This window comes from Leguminivora glycinivorella, chromosome 1 (genome assembly GCF_023078275.1).
Source record: "Leguminivora glycinivorella isolate SPB_JAAS2020 chromosome 1, LegGlyc_1.1, whole genome shotgun sequence".
NCBI classification, from domain to species: domain Eukaryota; kingdom Metazoa; phylum Arthropoda; class Insecta; order Lepidoptera; family Tortricidae; genus Leguminivora; species Leguminivora glycinivorella.
In genome coordinates, this window is record NC_062971.1 from 23,589,766 (window position 1) to 23,614,509 (window position 24,744).

The 24,744-nt window shown below is 38.8% G+C and overlaps 2 protein-coding genes across 2 annotated transcripts in view; one reads left to right on the forward strand and one right to left on the reverse strand.

The window, feature by feature from the left end:
- The window catches only part of LOC125230683 (xanthine dehydrogenase), a 16,196-nt gene extending 13,094 nt beyond the window's left edge, over positions 1-3,102 (forward strand). The window contains exons 4-8 of the mRNA XM_048136270.1: positions 59-367; positions 467-804; positions 954-1,758; positions 1,847-2,014; positions 2,523-3,102. Of these exons, the coding sequence (XP_047992227.1) occupies positions 59-367; positions 467-804; positions 954-1,758; positions 1,847-2,014; positions 2,523-2,573 (1,671 nt within the window). The 3' untranslated portion in view covers positions 2,574-3,102. The remainder of the gene's footprint in view (positions 1-58; positions 368-466; positions 805-953; positions 1,759-1,846; positions 2,015-2,522) is intronic.
- Positions 2,817-24,469, reverse strand: LOC125231494 (transport and Golgi organization protein 1). The gene is made up of 13 exons (XM_048137331.1): positions 24,287-24,469; positions 22,263-24,215; positions 21,621-21,820; positions 20,993-21,284; positions 19,907-20,103; positions 18,782-18,913; positions 17,039-17,187; positions 16,087-16,188; positions 15,026-15,237; positions 14,560-14,713; positions 12,820-13,005; positions 9,735-9,850; positions 2,817-4,214 (listed from the first exon to the last, which is right to left on the reverse strand). Exons 1-13 carry the CDS (start codon positions 24,381-24,383, stop codon positions 4,171-4,173), a joined length of 3,834 nt encoding a protein of 1,277 aa, XP_047993288.1. The 5' UTR covers positions 24,384-24,469; the 3' UTR covers positions 2,817-4,170.
- Between the last annotated feature and the right edge of the window lie 275 nt (positions 24,470-24,744).

Here is a 24,744-nt window from a genome sequence, read left to right on the forward strand (position 1 = left end):
TTTTACCTTTTAATTATGTGTAGGTGCGTTTATAAAAAACTCTCTATTGTGATTTCAGAAATTGGCTAGCCACGTGTTACACGTGCCTATGAATAGGATCGCATGCCGTGTTAAGCGCATGGGTGGAGGCTTTGGTGGTAAAGAATCACGTGGTATGCTGGTAGCACTACCTGTGGCACTTGCTGCCCACAAACTCCAAAAGCCTGTCCGCTGTATGCTGGACCGAGACGAAGACATGCAGATGACGGGTACTAGACATCCGTTTTTGATAAAGTACAAAGTGGCAGCAACTAAAGAGGGCAAAATAATGGGAGCCATTGTCAATATTTACAACAATGGAGGATACTCGATTGACTTATCAGGACCAGTGAGTATTAAATCAGTTAAATCACCCAAAGCTAATTTGTGTTCCAATATAGACCTACCTACTTTAACACGAGTAACACGACTGGATATTTACTTACAGGTTGTTGAAAGAGCAATGTTCCATTATGAAAACGCGTATTACATTCCCAATGTAGAGGTTACGGGACATGTATGTAGAACAAACCTACCATCCAACACAGCGTTCCGAGGATTCGGAGGGCCACAAGGAATGTTTGGCGCCGAAAACATGGTGCAAGACCTGGCGATGAGGCTTGGAAAGAGCGTAGAAGAAATTAGTAGATTGAACCTGTATAGAGAAAACCAGATAACACACTACGGGCAGAAGTTAGAGTATTGTACGTTGCAAAGATGCTGGGACGAGTGTGTTGAAAAAAGTAACTTAGCTGAAAGGAAGAGAAATATTCAAAAATTCAACAAGTGAGTATATCATTTTTAAAATTCAACCCACATTATGATCACGTTCTCGAGTGATGTTTGTTTATATGGTGTTTACAGAAACGTACAATAAATTAACTCTGTTACAATGCTTATTTGATAATAGGTATAAATCAATTTTAAAATTACAGAGAACATCGTTGGAGAAAACGCGGCATGTCCATCATACCTACTAAATTCGGAATTGCGTTCACAGAAAAATTACTTAATCAAGCTGGTGCTCTACTCATAATTTATGTCGACGGGTCAGTACTTCTGTCCCATGGTGGTACCGAGATGGGCCAAGGTCTTCATACTAAAATGATACAAGTGGCGTCAAGAGCTCTGGGTATCGATGTGTCTAAAATACATATTAGCGAGACTGCTACAGATAAAGTGCCTAATACTTCAGCCACAGCAGCTAGCGCTGGCTCTGACCTCAACGGCATGGCTGTTTTAGAAGCTTGTCAAACTGTCATGAAACGTCTTCAACCTTATAAGGACAAGAAACCAGACGGGAAATGGGAAGATTGGGTTTTAGCTGCATATTTAGACCGCGTTAGTTTATCTTCTACTGGTTTCCATGCCACACCCGGTATTGGATACAATTTCCAGAAAAACGAGGGGGTACCATTCAACTACTTCACTTACGGAGTGGCTTGCTCGGAAGTTGAAATCGACTGCCTCAGTGGCGATCATCAAGTGATCAGATCAGATATCGTCATGGATTTGGGTGAAAGTCTGAACCCGGCTATAGACATTGGACAGATTGAAGGCGGGTTTGTGCAAGGTCAGGGCCTGTTTACTATCGAAGAATTGATTTACTCACCCAATGGAACATTGTACTCGCGAGGTCCTGGGGCGTATAAAATCCCTGGATTTGGAGATATTCCGTTGGAGTTCAACGTCTCGTTACTGAAGGGAGCTCCAAATCCCAGAGCTGTGTATTCTTCAAAGGTGAGTTTGGTGGTTTTTTAATATTGGTATTCCATAGTTTTAGGTAGATCACATTTATAGCGTACCTTGCTGATTTATATATTTTCAGGCTGTGGGTGAGCCTCCGCTGTTCCTGGCAGCGTCAGTGTTCTTTGCGATCAAGGATGCGATCCGGGCGGCGCGCGCCGACGCTGGCGTTCCAGTTGACTTCTACATGGATGCACCGGCGACTTCTGCTCGCATTCGAATGGCTTGCGAAGATCACATCACTCAGAAGGTAATTTTATACTTGTTCTCGAAACAAGGATTGTCAGAAAAACACTAATTCCTATATTCTTATCAGCTTTTTTCTTAGGGCCAGTTGCATCAACCACATTTGACAGAGACATCATCGTCACGCAGCAGACGTCTATGGAACTTGCCATACAATAAAATTTAACGAACGCTTTTAACGGTGCCAGACGGTTTGGTGCAACCGGCCCTTAGTCTTGTTAACTGTGTTCAAAGTACCTTTTGTCAATTGCAGTTACCGTTCGCACTAGTAGTAAGGCTAGGTACCCTGATGTGAAAGACTTATAGAAAATACCGTAACATGCGCGACGACCGATTATCGTCTTCAATTCCGAACATTGAACGTTGGCAAATTAGATACTCTTTATTTAGCAACACATTCCGGCCTTATAAATAGTCATCATCATATTTGTATTTTTTTTTGCCAAGATATCGTTGAAAAAGAGACACCTTAGGACTTTTATTATGTACTACTTTTGTAATTTTGTTTTCAGCTTGATCAACCCAAGAAAGGTAGCTTCGTGCCGTGGAATGTAGTACCCTAAAGACAACGGAACGGAAGAATATGCCTACATCAAAAGAGGAATAAGGATTTTCTCTGCCAACATATATTTTGTATTGCTCAATGATGTAGGATTTAAAATGTATACTTTAGTGACGTTTTGTTATATGAACTGATGACTACGTTATAAATATTATAATTTACTCAATTACGGTTATCAAGAACTTCTTAAAAGTCCTCCGATTTAGCTATTTAAAGGTTGTGTTATAGAATAATACTCAGACTGTTAATAGATAAAATTATTTATTATAATACAATTAAATGACTAACAAAACAATAAATTACAAAATCAGACTAAACTGATTTACGAGGAAATTGTTATTGCTCGAGTATGGAATACTTTGACAAACCATATAGAAAAAGTCAAATTTATAGAGCACCAAATTGAAAAAAAATGTGCGGCTAAATGCATTCGTATATTGCGGTATACTTTTTACTTTATTAAAATTTTAATATATGCATGCTACCTATTATTGATATCGTTTTCGTTCAATAAAATACTTTAATTCTTATTTGGATTTTTTATCTTAAAGGTGACGCCATTTTATTTACTAAGAAGTGTATACAACTTCGAATAGAGGAACTAGAGAAGTCAGCAGTGACAGTAAGTTTAAAGAATAATACATCAATCAAATCCATCCATTTGATACGACTAGTTATATACCTACCCCAGTCACACAGTCGCCAAGTTCCCATACAAGTGCCGAGGGAAGTACGTATGATGACCAATGACGAGTAATGTGGCCATACTTCGTCTCTACGTTCCTCGCTACTTCCCACGCCATACGTCGAATGTTTTGAGGTAATAGATATGGTAGATATATGGCTATTAAGGTTCGTATCTGTTTACATTTACAAATCTCACGAAGTCTGCAAGTCACGAAGACATTAAAAAAGTAATAAATCGAAATTTCAAGTATACAAACAATCCCCTTAAAGCAACTTGTATTTCAGATAAATTGAAAGTCGCAAAAATTACATTTTTAGCTTTGATTTGTATAATTGGTTGTCTACTAGCATTTTAAATTCGTAATTAATAATATATTCCATAAAATCAATGACAATTTTAATAATTAATGGAGTTGCATCTGGATAAAACGTGTGTGTTTAACTGCCTATATTAGTCAACATTATATTTTATTCACTTTAGTAGATGAAGTATATTTAAAGCATATAAAACAATTGATTCAATATAACATTATCTCGAGGTATGGCGGTGTCACGGCCGCATAAAACAAATACTATCATGCACCAACGTGAATAAAAATATTTACACCTAATTAGGTAATTCATTCATTCCTACCTTTTCCCTTTAAGCCTCTTCTGTATTCATCTAATTTATTTATTCTTTGAATGAAGAAGCTCACATAATACCAAACTAAAATAAGATACATTGACCAGGAACCTAAACAAGACCTTAAAATTAAATTTTAATTCTGGCTGGATAAAATTTTAAATTATTAACTACTTAAATTAAGTCTCGAATTATGTGAGCGATTCTAAAATATGATTAAAGTACAGTTTGGCATTTTATACTCGGCAAAATGATCTATGCACCTTACAATTTCTTAGATACCTGTTCATTTGTCCGATTCTGACGAGCATCCCGATCCGGAGCTAGGACCTGGAAAGAAATAGTTTCTTACAACGTTGTTTTTCATCATATAATGTCCAAAAAACACTGTAGTAGGAAATAGGATACTGATGCTGTTACGTACAACTAAAGATAAAAAGAGTAACCCCCTTATTCATAAAAACTGATTAGTTAAACTGTTTCGTTCTTTACAATCTTTACGCAAAAATACCTAAGTCAACATGGCAGAAAAGGAAAAAACACTTTTTTTTAACTAATCAGTTCAGTAACTTTTTTATGAATAATAATGAATTTAGCGTCGTAATTTCTTTTAACCTACGGATGTACAACCGTTCTCTTTTTATCAGTAGCTAAATTAATTCCTCACAAGTGTCGTGAAAAACGTTATCAAGGGAATGACGAACTCGTTTTGATTAAGCCCTCGATTTCAGTTTCGGGCTTCGATTCATTCGTCTTTAAATTCTTGTCCAGCAGTTCGATAGAAAGCACATAATATGTATTATCTGTTTATACTTACTTTGCCTAGAATTAATATTTACAATTGTTAATATTTCTATGTACCTATACCTTGTACTTTTGGCACTTGAAAAAAGTGTAAACAAACCTGAGCTGTCAAATTTGAGGGTTGTTTATTAGGTAACGTTTGGTTCCTGAATTTTTTTCTCTATTTAAAAATAATTGAGCTCACTACTATTTTCCATTTCATTCCACTAACATGTAATTTCGTTTAATTTGACGAAACGTATACACCTTCACGAATATAAAAATATCGTCATTACATTTAAGAGCGTTATAACATTTCGGCGTCGGGCGAAATTAGGTATTTTACCCGCCGCGCGAGCCCAATATGCCGACCCTTTCTAGCACGTCTTATCACTCGCTCGCACTACAATAATGGACAAAACAATCTTGATCCTTTCTATGGAATTTTGATAACAACCACAATCTACTATCTCGATATAAACTTTTGGTTTCTAATAAACATTATTTTGTACGAAAATACGAGAATATAGCGCGAAATAATATCAATTATGTTATAATTTATTTAAAAAATTAAAGTAATAATTATAAAAGTAGACCCCATCCCAAATATTTGCTTTTGTTATATGATAAGTATTAGAGTAAAGTATATATTAATATGATGATAAAATAAGACAAATACAATTCTAATTACTTCAAGGTGGTGCTCAGGGTCTGATGATGGAGCCAGATGGTGGTCACCAATACTAATGAACAATATGACTATACAACTTCGTGGTTTACATGTCATTCTAGCATTTTCACTTTCACATTTCAAGTGCATATACCACGAGTATAGGTTTTCGGGTGTGCTGATTTAAAAATTAATGACCGATTTGGAATCTGACATTGCTGACTGTCACTTTGACACAAAAGTCGTCATGGGTGTCGTAAAATAGGTTTTAGGGGTGCTGATTCCAAAATTAATGACCAATGTGGAATCTGACATTGCTGACTGTCACTTTGACGCAAAAATCGTCATGGGTGTCGTCAAATAGGTTTGCGGGGGTGCTGATTCCAAAATTAATGAACAATGTGGAATCTGACATTGCTGACTGTCACTTTGACACAAAAGTCGTCATGGGTGTCGTAAAATTGGTTTTAGGGGGTGCTGATTCCAAAATTAATGACCAATGTGGAATCTAACATTGCTGACTGCCACTTTGACACAAAAGTCATCATGGGTGTCGTAAAATAGGTTTTAGGGGGTACTGATTCCAAAAATAATGACCAATGTGGAATCTAACATTGCTGACTGTCACTTTGACACAAAAGTCGTCATGGGTGTCGTCAAATAGGTTTCCGGAGGTGCTGATTTGAAAATTAATGACCGATTTGGAATCTTGACATTGCTGACTGTCACTTTGACACAAAAGTCGTCATGGGTGTCGTCAAAAAGGTTTCCGGGGGTGCTGATTCCAAAATTAACGACTATTTTGGAATCTCACAGTGCTAATTGTCATTTTGACACAAAAGGAATCATGGGTGTAGTCAAATAGTTTTTATGGGGTACTGATTCCAAAATTAATGAAATGATTTAAAAAGTAATGACCGATTTGGAACCTGACATTGCACAGTACCCCTGGAAACCTATTTGATGACACCCATAACGACTTTTATGTCAAAGTGACAGTCAGCAATGTCAGATTCCAAATTGATCATTAATATTGAGATCAGTACCCATGAAAACCTATTTGAAGACACCCATGATCACTTTTGTGTCAAAGTGACAGTCAAGAGTGTCAGATTCCAAATTGGTCATTAGTTTTCAAACACCTCCGGATACCTATTTGACGACACCCATGACGACTTTTGTGTCAAAGTGACAGTCAGCAATGTCAGATTCCAAATTGGTCACTAATTTTGGAATCAGCACCCCCTAAAACCTATTTTACGACACCCATGACGACTTTTGTGTCAAAGTGACAGTCAGCAATGTCAGATTGAACATTGGTCATTAATTTTGGAATCAGCACCCCCTAAAACCTATTTTACGATACCCATGACGACTTTTGTGTCAGAGTGACAGTCAGCAATGTCAGATTGAACATTGGTCATTAATTTTGGAATCAGCACCCCTAAAACCTATTTTATGACACCCATGACGACTTTTGTGTCAAAGTGACAGTCAGCAATGTCAGATTCCACATTGGTCATTAATTTTGGAATCAGCACCCCTAAAACCTATTTTACGACACCTATGACGACTTTTGTGTCAAAGTGACAGTCAGCAATGTCAGATTCCAAATTGGTCATTAATTTTGGAATCAGCACCCCCTAAAACCTATTTTACGACACCCATGACGACTTTTGTGTCAGAGTGACAGTCAGCAATGTCAGATTGAACATTGGTCATTAATTTTGGAATCAGCACCTCCTAAAACCTATTTTACGACACCCATGACGACTTTTGTGTCAAAGTGACAGTCAGCAATGTCAGATTCCACATTGGTCATTAATTTTGGAATCAGCACCCCCTAAAACCTATTTTACGACACCCATGACGACTTTTGTGTCAAAGTGACAGTCAGCAATGTCAGATTCCAAATTGGTCATTCATTTTGTAATCAGCACCCCCTAAAACCTATTTTACGACACCCATGACGACTTTTGTGTCAGAGTGACAATCAGCAATGTCAGATTGAACATTGGTCATTAATTTTGGAATCAGCACCCCCTAAAACCTATTTTACGACACCCATGACGACTTTTGTGTCAAAGTGACAGTCAGCAATGTCAGATTCCACATTGGTCATTAATTTTGGAATCAGCACCCCCTAAAACCTATTTTACAACACCCATGATGACTTTTGTATCAAAGTGACAGTCAGCAATCTGAGGTACTACATATTCGTAATCTGAAAGTAATCAAGTCAATAATTTCAGTTATTTTGAATCGACTATGATTCCGAATTATTGGTAATAGTAATGATTGTATAGATGATTAGTGATTCCTTTACATGTAATGGTAATTTACCGTTTCACTTGATTACATTACAAGTAATCTGACACCCAGTAGTCCCAGATTACAAAGTAAAATCAAGTAATCGTGTAATCCGGAATCGATTACGATTTCCCCATCTCTGGGTTTAGTTATATGGTTCATTGGTACTGGTGACCACCATCTGGCTCCATCATCAGACCCTGAGTACCACCTCTTGTCAAAGGTCTTGTTGAGACGAACCCAACGAGCCTAAACACGAAGTCGTTTACTTACATGTTTCACTGGTACTGGTGACCACCTTCTGGCTCCATCATCAGATCCCGAGTACCATCTTGATGTGTCTTATCATCTTGACCGTATAGTAATTTTCACATTTTTATCATCACAATGTTGTAATACTTTAACATTCAAACATAACAAAGTATTACAAAAGCAAATATTTACGGATCTAGGATCAAATTCGTTGGTCGCTGTTTACACACACACAATGCGAGGATAGCCCGTGTATAAACAAGGCGTCCGACCCACACAACGATAAATATTCTCGACGTTTGCGATGAAAACTCGGAGACCAAAGCGACATACGTCTCACCTCCTCGAGCTCCGGCGCGGCACTGAAATCGCAGGCGTCCGTCGCCGGTAAAATAGCGACAGGAAGGCTAGTTTTCAAAAAATTGGCAAAAAATCATAATAAAATATTATAACGACAAATGGATAACAGCAGTTTAAGCACATTGTGCAGATTATTTATATACTAAAATAACTTCGATAACATGTAGATTTTCGGAGAAATGATCACTTGTTTCGATGTATTTTCAAGACAAAATTGAGTTCGTTTTACTTTCAATTTCTCAATTTCAAAGGATTAAATGATAAATATTGTTTAATGGGCCTAAAGTACAAGATATTAGGAATTTAAATTTACCGCATTTATGAGAGTGAGCTTATCAAATTGTACATAATAAGAGCTCCGAAATCTGTGCTTCGCGCGGTTTTCCTAAACGAGCATCAGAAAAAAAAATCATTACTAATTGAAAACGTTTTTTCATCCATATGTTTTTTAATGAACCGACAGTTAATTAGATTTTCTAACTGAAAAAAGTACTTTAACTGTCTTTTAGTATGAGTAAAGTGTACAATTTTGCCGATAAATATTGTACATTTTACAATATATCGCCTTTTTTTGTCATAGCGCTCATTATTTTCTTCAGGGAATCATCAACCAAAAAGTACCTAATTTTGCAGAGGTTTAAAACTTATGGTTGCATTTTAATCTGGGTGTAACTCCGGTTTCACATTATCCGATCCGATATCGGATGTCGGAAGGATTTCGATGGAAAAATCCAAGATGGCGCCTGTAATGTATGGGATATCGGTCCTACATCCGATATCGGATCGGATAATGTGAAAACGCACTAACTCTACTAAAATAATAATATAAAGGTAGTACAACTTACGCGATTTTTAATTTTATATGTCTAACATTTGCCATTGCTTGTTATCAATCATCATCATCATCATCATCTGTTCCGAGTTCGATATTTGTGTTGATGATTGTTATATTTATGTTTTTTAGGGTTCCGTACCAAAAAGGTACAAAAGGAACCCTTATGGCGACGCTCTGTCCGTCTGTCTGTATGTCTGTCACATTTCTAAATATCTCGAGAACTACTTACGCTATCGATTTGAAATTTGGAACAGTTATGAACATTTTAAACCTCTACAAGCTGAAACTATTATTTTAAAAAATATATTAATATTAATTATAGAAAATGGCCAAAATGGAAGGGGGGCCAACTGTAAATGTCAAGTTACTAGGTCAAGTGGGGTATCGTTAGAATCCTTATCTCCCGAAGTTTACCAACGAAAAATTATGACTTTTTACGAAATATTGGTTTTAAGCTAAATTTTACAGGAAAAGGTTTCTGGCCTTAAAAGGTTCACTATCCCTGGATCTGTCAAATTTGACGGCTCCGGTTTGTTTACACTTTTTTCAAGTGCCAAAAGTACAAGGTATAATGTTGACGTGTACAAATGCCCCTGAGGCCTATTTACTGATTAAATGATTTTGTATTTTTTTTGTATACCTGAATGCGAGTATCTCCTACGTCGGCCGCGCTCTCGCGACGGACTGTCCGAGTTGTACTCGGTCTCCGTGTCGCCTGGGCCGTTGCGCGCTCGCGAGCCGCGCCCTTCTTCGTACCTGCATCACATGAACTTATACAGTATTGACAGATGTTTAAATAGGTGATCTAGATGAAAACACTACGTGCAATATACAAATCAAACTAACTTCTATAGGCCGATAGTCCACTACCGGTGTCTGGGCTCATTCTTCTCAGAATCACGAGCTGATTCGATCCTGACGATAAAAAAATGTGTTCTAATTTTTTTTCCTTTTACGTTACGATTTTAGTATGAACTTACTACGTGCGTGACGTATTGGAAAATCGAATTTTGTATGTAAAAATTTGGGACACATTTTTTTATCGTCGGGATCGAATCAGCTCGTGATTCTGAGAAGAATGAGCCCAAACACGTCCAGATCTGGTGAAATTCGATATTTAATTTGGAAAACGCCCTAATACAAAAAAAAATAACATAACCCTAATCCCCTACTTAAAGAAAAACATCAATTTTACACAATATAAAATATTCGGACGGTCTCACAGTGACATACCTTAAGTGTCACTAGGATTTAGCCCACAAACAATAGAAGTTGCTCTCATTTTATTTGCACGGGAGTGACTTTTTGGCGGGTCATGGATCTCTTAAACTACGGCTAAATGCCCGTTAATACCAAGATAAGTAATTTCCTCCCCTGCGTCGAAATAAAATACAACTTATAGGTACGAAGTCATCGTTCTCATATGTTACAGCACATATCAACAAAAAGTAGCGGTAGTCTGACAAAGATACATTTGCTTACAACATCTGTATACCACATGGAGCGCGATAACCCGAGAGCATGAGATAATCATTTAGGAAAACAATTGCTATCACTGTTATTGAAGTGACGACATCTCAATACCGATGTTATCTATCTTACATGAGTGTTTTGACTTGTATTCTGTTCAGTTTTGCAGTTAATCAAACTTAATTTCATCACATTTGCTGTTTAAAGGTCTCATTGCGTCTACGTGTACTGAAGCATAATGTACTATTTTATTCCCAAGGGAATAATGGATTTAGTTTTAAAAATGAATACAATCCGTACAATACTTCAGGCAAAGGATGTTTCAATCAGCCAAGGATTTTTGTTGCACAACCAAAATTTGACTATTAAGCTACAAAAGATATTATACTGTATGAAAAATGTAATTTATTAATGTTTTAGAATTATTTCAGTGTGTTTTGCATTTATTTCGTAAATTTAACTCAGATAAATCGTTATAATTTACAATTTGACAATATGTTCTCGACTCGCGCTTGACCGCGTGCCAGCGCGAGGCGCCCACCGTTGCCTAGCAACGGAGAGTACAACAGATCAAAATTAATGAATGAATGATAAATAAGTAAAAATTTAGTTCAATTATATGATTTATATGCTTTTTTGAACATTGCATTTAATTTATATGCGGGATTTTTGTGTTTCTTTTCGTTCAAAAAGTGTTTGTTATCAAAAATAATGGAATTTGATGTGAATAATCTGATATAGATGAAGATACACTACTGGTCTTTGCGCCGTCGTTGCGTTGAAGGTTTTGCCTTATGACTTTCTTTTGTATTTTTCTCTCAAATGTGATGAAAAACATTGTGAGTAACTCAGGAGGTAAGGATATTAAATACTCGTGTCCTATATTCACTCCAGCCTGCGGCTGTCGTGAATATATCAGGACACTCGTATTTAATGACCCCCTTACCTCCCTTGTTGCACAATGTACTATTTATTGTCTAACCCGAAAGTTTGCTGCTCTCTTACGCAATTACTCCAAGTATCGGCTTAGTTAGTGCTGGCTTGGCAAGTCGGTAACGGGAACAGCCAGCCGGCAGTGACAAAAATATGAATACAGCCAAAGTGCAAAAATAAAAATGTATAACCGAACCCGACCTTAATGTTCAGGTAACAAAGTCCTCTATACATATATTTGGCACTTCAGACGTATGGATATTTTCATTGCTGACTGTACTTATCTTATTCCAAGGTATAGGAGGAAATCGAGTAGATGAATCGCTCGATGTTTTGAGATTACCACTGCCCATAATTATTCGTAATAATCGTGATACCAGAGGAGTTGTAAGTTTGTTGCCAGTCTTTCGCTGTCTTCTTGGAGGTCGTATCGGTCCGGAAACACCACAGAAACGCTGTTTATTTATCGTATGGCAAATCATTTCTCTACTTTTAAATCCTTAAAATGTCAGACTTCAGATAATCGATTGCGGTCGTCGATAGGCGCTTAAAATCTGCCAATTCTCCGCTAAATTTGGTAATGGGACGCTCAAAGACAATGTGGTGAACTGTCTGATCCAGGTCGCCGCATTGGAATTCCGATGACTCGCGCCACCCTCACTTACACCACAGCGATGCGCAGTTACCGACGCCTGTCCAGGGTGGTGGTCTAACGGTAAGAACGTGAGATTTTCTGCGGCTCGTACCAACGAGTTTGTCGGAGCTTATGTACCCTAATGACATTTTATATTTGCCAGTTGTTCACCAGAGAAGTAAAAAATCGTGAGGAAACTGGACTAATCCCAAAAAGCCTTTTTTACCCTCTCGGTTCGAAGGCTAGGTGGCAATTGTTTTTTTTTTTATTATGAAAGGGCTTACTCTTGACCACAGACTAGCCAAAGGCTTGTTAAACTAGTATCGTGTAGTGTAGTTGCTCAAGCGGAGCCTACCCTAGGCTTAGCTGTGAGGGCATTCTCAGAATTGGGGACACCCCAATTAGCGTAAGTCGTTAACAAAAATTAACTTGCTGTCAGTTTTGTGACGACAATAAAGCATAAAATCTGTCTAAAAATTTACTTTTTTCACATTTTGAATGTAGATTATTGCTTAAAGTTTATGTAATTAACTCAAAAACAATATTTTTATAAAAATTTCATGCTTAATTATCGTCACAAAACTGACAGTGAGTTAATTTTTGTTAACAACTTACGCTAATTGGGGGTCTCAAATTCTGAAAATGCTCATGAAAAAAATGCCGACATATTAAAAAAACTATTCCTTACCTATCTCTGGACGACCGTCGCCTAGACCGCGGCGAGTAGACCTTGCGGCGGTCATTAGGCGAGTATTTCCTATCCGGAGCCCTCATGCGGTCCGGCGAGTACCGTCTCTCGGGCGAGTACCGGCTTTCGGGCGAATACCGGCTCTCTGGCGAATACCGGCTTTCGGGCGAATAGCGCCTATCGTATCTGTGGAACAAATAAAATAAATTCGAAAATTAATACTGATTATGGCGTTTTTATTTTATTTATTCAATTACTATACATGTGGGTACAAGAACATTATTTTGAATATATAGCTCCACAAAACTATTTATATAGTTTGACTGTGGAGTCACAGTTCGCTAATATAACAAAACAAAAATATATAAACCATAATAATGTATTGGACGATCCGATGGTTGTCTACTTTCATTAAAATTGTTTTAAATCCATACTCGAGAATTACAATAATGAAAATTTGTATAATTACAGATGGACCTAGATAATACATACTTATAGTGCATATGTGACTCTTGGTTTAACTGCATGGTCGAAGCTTGCGTTTGAATTAAAGCATTAAGCCTGCTTTAGACGGCGTGCGAACTCACATGCGATTTTAGTTACATTGCGGGCTGTTATACAATTTTGCACAGCCATCAAATACCGCAATGTAATATAACTTGTATACGAGTTCTCGTACCGTATAAATGGGCTCTTAAGTTCCCAGGCTAACGTGAGATCGGGGAACGCAACAGCCGAGCGGTAACATCCGCTGGTGCGTCGGTGGCTTCACCACTTCCCGACTTCATCTCTTTTACGGCTCAGCCACGACATTGGGCTAAGCGCGACAGCGGTGAGCGGCGGCCATACATTGGCGTGAGATACAGCGATGGGACTTTTCATTCGCACGTATACGGCTCAGCCACGACATTGGGCTAAGCGCGACAGCGGTGAGCGGCGGCCATACATTGTTGCGAGATACTGCGATGGGACTTTTCATTCGCACGTATGGCTGCCGCTCACCGCTGTCGCGCTTAGACCAATGTCGTGGCTGAGCCGTTATAGTTCTCTCCTGGGCTAGTGTGGGAAGGGCAGGCGGTCACGGCAGCGGCGGTAACAGCGATAGCGGCAAGAACGCCAGCGGAGGGAGCGGAGGAACCACGCTTAAGCCGGGGTTTATATTCAAGCTGTCTAACGGCGATAGCATTTATAGAAAGTCTTTTTCATCACATTTGCTGTTTAAAGGTCTCATTGCCGTTTCCCAAGGGAATAATGGATTTAGTTTTAAAAATTAATACAATCCGTACAATACTTCAGGCAAAGGATGTTTCAATCAGCCAAGGATTTTTTTGCACAATTAAAATTTGACTATTAAGCTATAAAAAATATTATACTGTATGAAAATTTAAAGATAAAAAAAGAAAATTTAAAAATTTAAATTTCAAGTAGATAAATCGTTATAATTTGCAATCTGGCAGGAAATTGTGACGGCCATCTCGATTTGCGTTTGACCGCGTTGCCATAGCAACGGGCAGTACAACACCGCCATTCAGTTAAGGTTTTGCCTTATGATTTTTTTTCTCTGTGTTTTCCTCTCAAATGTGATGAAAAATATTGTGTGTAACTCAGGAGGTAAGGATTTTGTAAACTCGTGTCTATAACTCTCTCCAGCCTGCGGCTGTCGCGAGTTATTGACACTTGTTGACAAAATCCCCCTTACCTCCCTTGTGCACAATATACTATTATCTACATAGTAGTCACCTAGGCTGGTGCGGGGAGGGCAGGCGGCCGAGCGGCGGCGGGCGCGGCAGCGGCGGCAGCAGCGGCGGCGGCAGGAACGCCAGCGGCGGCAGCGGAGGCGGCACCACGCCCACGCCGGGGTCGGTGTTCAAGCTGTCCAAAGGCGACGACATTTCTGAAAAAAAAAAAGTGGATTCTATAAGCTTGAAGCATCAAAAATATTCAACTGTCTATATAATTAATAACTATACAATTATTTTAAAAACGCGCGGCGCGCCGACTCCTGTTCCACTGTGTCATGTATTACTCAAAAAAACCACGTAGAAGACAAAATTTCTCATTAAGCCTAAGCTCCAAAGTGGTTCAAGGGATGATTCATGTTGTTATTTCTTATGTATGGTATCTCTTTCGGCTATTTAGAGTTATCATTGTTATCAACGGAGTGGAAAACGTTTGAAAGGAACATTGTCTTTCCACTAGTACGTACGTCTGTGCGGCGAAGCAGCGCCCTCAGCGCGCGTGAGCGACGCCATCTTGCGTCGCAGCGCCTGCGCGTCGTCGCGCGCCGCGTCGGCGTCGCGCCGCGCCGCGCGCGCCTCCAGCCACGCGGCGTGCGCTTTGGCCTCTAGCGCACCTACTGCTGCGCGCCGTGCCGACTCTTGTTCCGCTAACTCTAGTGTCAGCGCGTCGCATTTCTCCCTAAACATAAGACAGTCAACATTGAAACATCTGTACAAAGGTGTGACACGTTCGCCAAGCATGACAATGCCGTGTTTGTGTTCGATGGTGTTATAAAGCCTGACCAGAAATATATGACAACGCGCCATGTTGCGGAATTTCACTAGAACTATAATTCTTCATACTATACTGAACTGTCACCGCATACATCAGAGCAGACAGCGCCCTCTTGACTATAGTAATTTATTTCTGGTCAGGCTTTACATGAGCTTGGTATTCATAACAAACACCAAGCCACACCTCGGACACTGGCGATCAAATTTATGAAAGAGGCGCGTTCCTAGCACACAGTCTCAGCTCAGCTCATGTACGTGAACGCGTACTATGCTTGTATGAGTGAAATATGACCGGCCGACAGCTCGCGTGTTTGACAGTCGGTAAGTGTGAGGTAACCGAGAGGGGGTGGGCGGCACTTCCAGCGGGGAGCGGGAGTGGCCATACTGTACGACAGTACTCTTTATTATACTGTGACCAAGCGTATGGAACCACCATTACCATGTGTGGGATGGTCCTACGTGGTAGATATCAGGCCGAAGAAATGAAATAACGAGGGGATAAAACTTTGTGGGTCACGTTTCAGCAAATAGTGTGACAGATGGACCGATAGACGCACTAGTGTTGCTAGGAGGGTTTCTTGTTTTAAAGTACAGATATCGTGGAAACACGCTGATTCAGAATTAGACGGCACTAACGCAACTATATATTACCTCATATCCTTAGACATCACTCTTGGATTTTCTCATTTCAATTATCATTGGCTCAAAACGATTATGGTTTTTCGAATTCGAATATTGATTTCATTATACTTACTTATATCTCTGAACCTCTTGCTGCATTAATTCGATCTTTTCCACCGTACTCGCTGACTCGCCTTGTTTGCTCAGATATAGAGATTCTTTGGCACTAAGCTCTCTGAAACAAAACAATAAAAAAAAGTTAGAATGCTGATAAATTCACAAAAAATTGCACATGGTACAATGCATACGATTTGCACGTCGTTCCTACGTTTGAGCGAGACTTGCAGATTTCTCGCGATATGCTCAAAGCGTTGTTATGCTCAGACTTCGTAACGAGTTGCGAGTCGAATCCAACATGCTATACTCTGTCAACCAAGTCTGTCAGTAAATAAGAACAAAGAAAACTATATGCATCCTTTTCCTTAGGGTGCTAGAGAAAAGTATACCTATAGTTTTCTTAGTTCTTATTTACTGACAGACTTGTTTGACAGAATATATGTGCTTACGTTCTAAACGAATTCGGTCAGACTTTTGCGTGACCTAGGTATGTAATAAATAAGCCAATTCGAAAGAGTATCTCCTTCGCACTGATGCTTTTTAGTTAGTATTGACTTTCGACTTTGCTGATCAGATGGTCTCTGAGTATTAATTAAGTCTATGGGACTTAAGTGGCTAAATAAAACTACATACTTACTTCATCAATTCACTTTCTCGCTCCTGGAAGTACAGTGAACCAGTTGGAACCCTAGGCCAGTCTACTTACAACCATATCAAAATGACAAGCAGTAAGAGATTTCTTACAATCTGATTTATAACGTCACTGTGAAATAGTTCTATAATGGCCTAGGGTGCCGATTGGTTGACTGTACTTGCCAAGCACCTCGAGCCTGGTCGAGGCCTCAGTGGCTTGCGCTGCTGGCTGGTAGTGGCTAGCGTCTCTTGCGTGGATTGCAACTCTTCTGATAGCCGTGTCCGTTCTTTACGTTCAATTTGTGGACCTTGACATAAGACTAAGTATAACTTACTTCATCAATTCACTTTCTCTCTCCTGGAAGTACTTCCCGAGCACCTCAAGCCTGGTCGAGGCCTCCGTGGCTTGCTGGCTGGTAGTGGCTAGCGTCTCTTGCGTGGATTGCAATTCTTCTGACAGCCGTGTTCGTTCTTTATGTTCAATCTGGACAGATAAAGATAGAATGTTGGTTTTGGTATTTCTTACATTTATATAGCGTATAGACTTCAGGCCAGTTCAGGCATTAAATAGCCCTTGTAGGCTTTACCTGAAATGCCATTTTTTTAAAACTTCAACTTGAACTTTATAGGTAGATATAAAGAGATCGTTAAACAATCGTACTAATCGTGGAGTAAGTACACATATGATACTATACTTCGGTAAGGGATTTCTCATCATCCTCCTTGCATTATCCCGGCATTTGCCGCGGCTCATGGGAGCCTGGGGTCCGCTGTGACAACTAATCCCGAGATTTGGCGTAGGCACTAGTTTTACGAAAGCGACTGCCATCTGGCCTTCCAACCCAAAGGGTAACTAGGCCTTATTGGAATTAGTCCGGTTTCCTCACGATGTTTTCCTTCACCGAAAAGCGACTGTCAAATATCAAATGACATTTCGCACATAATTTCTGAAAACTCATTGGTGCGAGCCGGGGTTCGAACCCGCGACCTCCGGAACGAAAGTCGCACGTACTTACCGCTAAGCTACCAGCGCAGCGGTAAGGGATTTCTATATATTTAATTTGTTTATTGTAACTAAATGTATGTCTTTATAATGGATTGCACCCACTGTAAGATGATGTTTAACAAAACAACCAACCCTTCGTTAAACCTATGAACGCAATTGAAATCCAGTGTATGTTGTATGGTGGTAAACCTTGTCAGCAGAAAGAACGACTGACGATAATGGGCTGCTGCGGCACGTATGTGGTGATTATAGGAATTGCATATAATTTGACAGTATTACGAACTTTAATGAGAGCAATAATAAATGAACTAAATGTCAAGAACAGTTTTTATTATCATGTCTAATATTTAAACAGATGGTTAGTTTAAGACTAACTGAACAAATAATAGCATTTCATTCTTTGTTATAGATCGCAAGCATGAATATATTGAATATTATAAATTAAGCATATGCACAAGCCGTAAACAAGTCCACCAAAACTAGGCGTCACTTAAATGATAAGAGAACGAGTTACTTGTACTATCAACTAAAACGAGGCCATGATCTTTTTAGATAAATAGTTACTAACTATTGATACCGAATATCGTTGGCGAAACAAAATCTCACAGACTTCAATGGTTCGGTCAACTATCAAGAATGGGAAGGGGCTGCCAAAAGGGCAGAGGTATCTTGGATCAACTGGTGACCCAGTGGGTCGGCCCAGTAACCAGATACCGCTGGTGTGGTAACAAAATCTGCATCAGCTAAGCTGATAATTGGCAGGAAACGAGGCAGAGTGGGGAATAGTAGCGTGATCTCGTTTTGGAGGCTTAAATGCTCAAATAATGCATTTTTTATTATTATAATAAATGTGCTTACTCTTGGCCACAGACTAGCCAAAAGCAACTTGACGTGGCTTACGATGGAGTGAGCTCGCCCAGAAGATGCCTGTTCATTCTTGATTTGCATTATTCCCTACTTGGCTCAGATAACGTGATTCGAACCAAGCAATGGCAAGAAAGGATTGACAATTACTCCACCGAAAAGAGTAAAGCTCTTAAAATATGACAATGATTATTCCTTAAATACTTACTTCATATTTGCTTTCTAAAGTATGTTTTTCTTCCAAAGCTTTTGATAGCTTGGCCTTTATTTCAGTGTGATCTATTAGAGATGCAGCATCAACGTTGGATTTGGATCCACTCTTCAGTTCTTTGATTACATCCTGGAATCGAAATATAACATTATCATTACTATCAAAGAGGATCGAGTACTATAGCGAGTTACTGTCACAGTAAAATGTGTAATCACAGTGCATAGACTGCCACCTCTCGACACAGGCTTAAAACTTTTGAACTTCCGTTTTGACAATTTGGCCCATATTGTTAGCTTGATATGTGTTAAAATGTCAAATATTAATATTAGCGCCATCTAGCTCAGCGTTCCCCAAAGGTGTAACGCCATCTAGGCCACCGTACTTTTTTCTCTATGGCTTTGAGGTACGTTTTTTTCTTAGACCTTATCCGTCTATACAGAGTTACATATGTCTTTGTTACTATTAAATATTGCCAGCGACACTCTTCATACCATATAAAGTAATTACTTATAGTCTGGCAAAAAAGAGTAGAAATTAAAAAAGGGCAACATAGTAGTATCGCCCCTGTTTTTTAAACAAATTGGCTTAAAAGGGTCAACACTTAAATTTTGCCAGGGGCGGTTCACTCCGCGTTTCTTCCGTACATTTCGACGGCCGTGAGTTCGCGGCCCATAAAGTTTAACAACGTTCACGCTGCGCAATAGAACTCAATGTTGCATGCAGTCCGTTGACAGGTTGTTGAGAGTGAACCTTCTGGCCCCGTAGCCGAATGGCATTTCTCCGACGCCAAACGAAAGCGATACGCCGCTGGCTCTGTCGCGCCAATACGCAAGCGTTTTTTTTTTTTTCGTTTCGTGAGCGATTGTGCCATTCGGCTAGCCACCCTGTACTTGTACTTTTATATATTCTGTGATTTTGCCACTTTTTAATTTCGACACTTTGCCATGCTTTGGTTCTGTTATGTAGATGTACAGTAAATTTTATATAATCCACAAAGCAGATGCAGTATATGGGATTCCTAGGATGCCCAGATCTGGCTAGTACATTTTATACCTATGTATTAAGCAGTCTATCTCTTCTAACTAAGCCTTAGAAGAATAAGATAAATCTAATATGACTCACTTTCAGAGCAGTTAGTTCGTGGTTTTGCAGTTGTATTGTATTGTTGGCCTCATCCAGCAATGTGTTGAGTTCTTCTAGCTGCTTCTTTTGTTTTCTGGATTCTTCTAGGGCAGCCTCAGCAGACACATACTTTAACTGGAAGTTGTCTCTCTCTCGACTGACTGATATCAATTCTTCTTCAAAAGCCTGGATTTTGTCTAAAATAAAAATAATAAGATTGTGAACAGGCAGGTAGATAACACAGCTTCATTCATAGTGGGTCATTCAAAAAAAAAAAAATGAACAATGACAAGTTACAACTAGGGAACAAATCAATTTATTGAATATTTTTTGATTTGTTCTTTTTTTCAGGTAGTCACACTACTATATATAAATTATAAATTGAAATAGATATCATACACGAAAGAAAAAACGACAAGGCCCACTGGTGGCCGAGTCGGGAATCGAACCCGGGTCTTCGGGGTTTTAGCCGCGTAAGCTGAAGACCCGGGTTCGATTCCCGGCTCGGCCACCAGTGGGCCTTGTCGTTTTTTCTTTCGTGTATGATATCTATTTCAATTTAATGAAAAGTTATTTTTTCTAATCTCCCCTTGGTCATCTTGGTGTTAAACTTTCTTACGCATAGTAAGGCCCTCTTGCACCAACCACTTAACTCAGGGTTAGTGGGCTGTCATCTGTCAAATTCCATATAAAATGGTGGGTTAACCTCCGAGTTAACCCTCCATTTTCGTTGGTGCAAGTGGCCCTTAGTGTATTGACGCGCATCATATACCTAGGCCACACACCCGACAAAGTGACATAGAAAGCAGTGAACGAAACAGGTGGACTTCGTGTGAATCGTGTGGTCACATTACTCGTCCTTGGTCGCCATACTTTTGCTACCACTCGTTATTTTGCCAAAGTAGTAGAATTGAGTTGGTGCCAATGGTTATCAATGGTGCCAACCATTGATAACCATTGGCACCCGATCGACGTAACACTTGCGGGCACACATTCATAGACATCTTTACAAGCCATCTTTCCTAATATAAAAAAAAAATAGATTGACAGTGTCTTAGGTTCGTATAAAAAACGTGAAAGACTTACTATTTAAATCTGCTATGTGCTCTTCAGAATGTGCTCTATCCCCTAAGAGCTCACTAAGAGTATTCTCTACTTCACTTAAAGTATTTTGCAGTTCCATGGCTGTGTTTTCAGAAACCCGTAATAATTTCTCATTGTCATCTAAAGATTTTCGAAGCCTTTCATTTTGGGCTTTTAATTCTTCTATCTCTTCTTTTAATGATTGTACCATGTCATCCATGCCGAAAGAATTGTCTTCAATGCCAGCTAGTTTGGTTTTTGTAGAAGTAAGCTCCTCCTTTAGAAGCTCACACTCCTGCAAAGTAATGTAATACATATTATGTACATATTATTATATTATGTTCATCATCTTACCTAGGGTGCTTAGGGCACATATAACATGCTCAGTTTTTATTAAATGCCCTATCTTAGCTAGAAAAACATTTTATTGCATTCTTTCTAAATATTATTATACTAGGCCTATTAATTGATTAACATGCATTACAAGAAGAGTGTTCAATTGTGCGTTGTGTCTTATGATTTTTGTCCTTGATGGTGGCACTTATTTAATAACGCAAGCTTGTTTTTATATCCTTCTGTTGATTTCCAGCATTTCATTATTAGAATATTATTAAAATAAAATGAACGTTACCTTGGTTGAGAAAAGTAAGTCTCTCTGCAATGTATTAATGGTGCCAATAAGTTTCCCGTCCCTTCTCCGGCCATCTATGTAGTAGAATCCCAATATGAAGAATAGGACAGAGCTGGCTGTAGTCACCAGGAAGGTCAAGAAGCGGTTGTTTTGCTCCTTAGATGTGCCATCACAATATTCATCAGTAAAACATGTGTTGCCTGTAATATAACATGTGAAATTTGATTAATCTTTATTACACAGTAGACATTGCAAGCATTTACTTGTTATTACTTTGAACCAATCGTTTGTTACAGGCTGGAAGTGAAACAAATCATTGAGGCGCAAATGGTGCTAGTGCAAATTTTAATTGCTAAGTATGTTTGCTAGGCATTATATGAAAAGGAACCATCCTTTTAAAATCTTTGACTGATTTTCTACCAGTAAATCTTTATGTAAAACTGATAAGCTTTAAGTAGGTTGTGCAATATCACCATTATCACCTCTTATTTCTTTAAAGGGGTATGTTAGCTATAGATCATAGTATTAAAATATGTTTAATATAGGTAGATAAGATAATTGTGATTTACACTAACATTCATATGATAAAGTGTCTTGGATTTTAGAGATAAAACCTGCTTAAAATATCATTATATTACTCACCAGAAGATGCAAAAAGTGCATTAGATTGAGGTTTAGCTCCCATAACAGAGTTATAAGTAGACAGAAAGTAATTAAAGTAAGAGAATGTTTCTTCTCCTTCATTAGCCAAATCAGGATTGAAAATACTTTCTTCTGAAGTTTCTGCTTTAGAGGGCCATAAATCTAATACACTAGTGAATAAACCAGAGAAAAATCCTGTGCTAGACGACTCTGTGTCCGGTAACGACACTGTATTGGGATCTACAGGTGGTTCTGGTGATTTCAAATAATCCACCATTGGAGTTTCTGTGGAAGTCTGCAGATTATCAGCTTCTGTTGTAGGTAATTCTTGGCTAGTAGCTTCAGAACTAGCATAGTAATAATTATCTGTGGATGTTTCTATGCTAGCAGGAATGGTTTCAGTACTAACTAGATTTGATTCTGTAGTTGCTAGACTCTCTGGAGTGTTGGTTACTTCTGAGTAGGATTCTGTGGTAAATTGTTGTGGTGCATTTGTTTCTGAACTGGCATAGCTTGCATACTGAAAAGCTGATTCCGGGTTTGGTGGAGCAATTGTGTTTTCAGTTGAACTAGGATAACTATATACACTGCCCGTACTGTCTTGAACAAGAGGCTGTTCAGGTGTTTGGTAATAAGTGTTACTTGGAGTTGATTCAGCCTCTATAGGCTGAGGGGTTGGGTCAGGGCTTGAGTAACTGTAAGTATAACCGGTAGTGGTTTCTTGGTACACAGGACCAGCTGTTGTGGTTTCCGGAGCGCCTCCACTATTGCCAAAATCCTGTTGCACTCCAGCAGTTGATGGAATTTCTGTTAATCCCTCTGGATAAGTAGTGGGATTATACTGTTGTTGGCCTAAATTACCTTGGTAATACTGTTGGTTGGCATTGTAATCATAATTTTGGTTATTGCTTCCAAAAGCACCATTATTATATTCGGGGGGTACAGGCACATGCGGAGGTTGTGGATTTTGATTGTTTAGATCTGATGCAGGTAATCCATCAGTGGATGCTTGTAGAGGTTGTTGTGTATTAGAGTCTGTTTGTACATTTGCTGTAGTGAAAGTTTGTTCAGTTGTAGTTTCATATGGTTGTGGAGTGGCATTTTCAATATTAGCATTGGCTGGGGTTGACACATTTGGTTCCATGTTTTCCAAAGACTCAGGCTGGGTCAACCCTTGCTGTAGGTAATCAACTTTGTCAGTCACATCTACAATGTTATCAGAATTCACTGTATTGCTAGTTGCACCTGATACCAACTGCTGTGGTTGGGGAAGAATTTCAGCAGCTACTGGAAGCTCTGGATTTTGGACATTCTGAACAGTGTCATCAACTGGTTGTTGTGTACTGCTGTCAGTGGAGGCCTGAACATTTTGATTTGTATCAGTACTAGCAGACAAATTATTTTCAGTTTGCACCTGGATTGGTTCACTACTTGGAACATCAGCACCAGATTCGTTCTCCTTTACGGAATCAGTCTTCACACTTTGGTCAAACAAATTATCATCACTACTTTGGCTAGGAGTGGCTTCAGTGCCTAACTTATTTGGGTCAAGAACATTTTCACCAATATTCAAGACAGGAGTGTAATCTTGCTGAGGAACAACTGCAGGTAACTCTGCAGTGATATCAGGCTGCTCAGAACTGATTGTAGATTCTGTTGTGTAAATAGTAGTGCCCTCAAAAACTTCATGTGCATGTTGAACTTTATCAGGCTGAACATCTGCCTTTTTCTGCATGGGAACAATTTCTGCTGGGTTCTTAACATATACTTTATTTTCTCTTAAAAATTGCTTGTTGACAAATCCAAGTTGTCCATTAATATCAGCGTACCATAAGTCTGGGTTCGTTCCAGCTGACTTCATGTAAATGACAGCGTCTGAATTCCCCCGAAAAGAAATCAGGTCCTTATCGGGGCTATTATAAGCCAGGAGGGTTTTAGCTTTAGATATTGGTTCTGAAAAATAACAAATGATGAGAAGAAAGTTACAGATTTATGCAAAAAAGTCACTTTCATACAAGCCTTACCGCTACATTCCTTGTTAACACAATACACTTTATCTGGGTATCTACAATGGTGCAATGAAATAAATAACATAAATAATATAGCTCTTAATAAAATCATTTTGACATCATACTATGCGAACATTTAATTCAATTATTTTATTTTATTCGTATAAAAATTCACAAGATGTTTAGCCACATCATCTGTCAAGTCGTTCGATCGTTTTGTTAATGCTACAAGAAAGTCTGTTTTGAGGGTTATAAATGTGTAATCTGTAACATGTTAAAACTGTACAAAATGAAGAATAATCAACAATATTCAAGAAAAAATTTATGAAATTCTTCGTTCAATTGATCACAATATTTATTTGAATTACAATTTAAATATTCCGAAGTGATAAACAATTAGAACAGTAGCATTATCTAAACGCAAACAGTGGCATTTTAAAATCCAGTTCAGACGGGATGATCAAATCGACCGA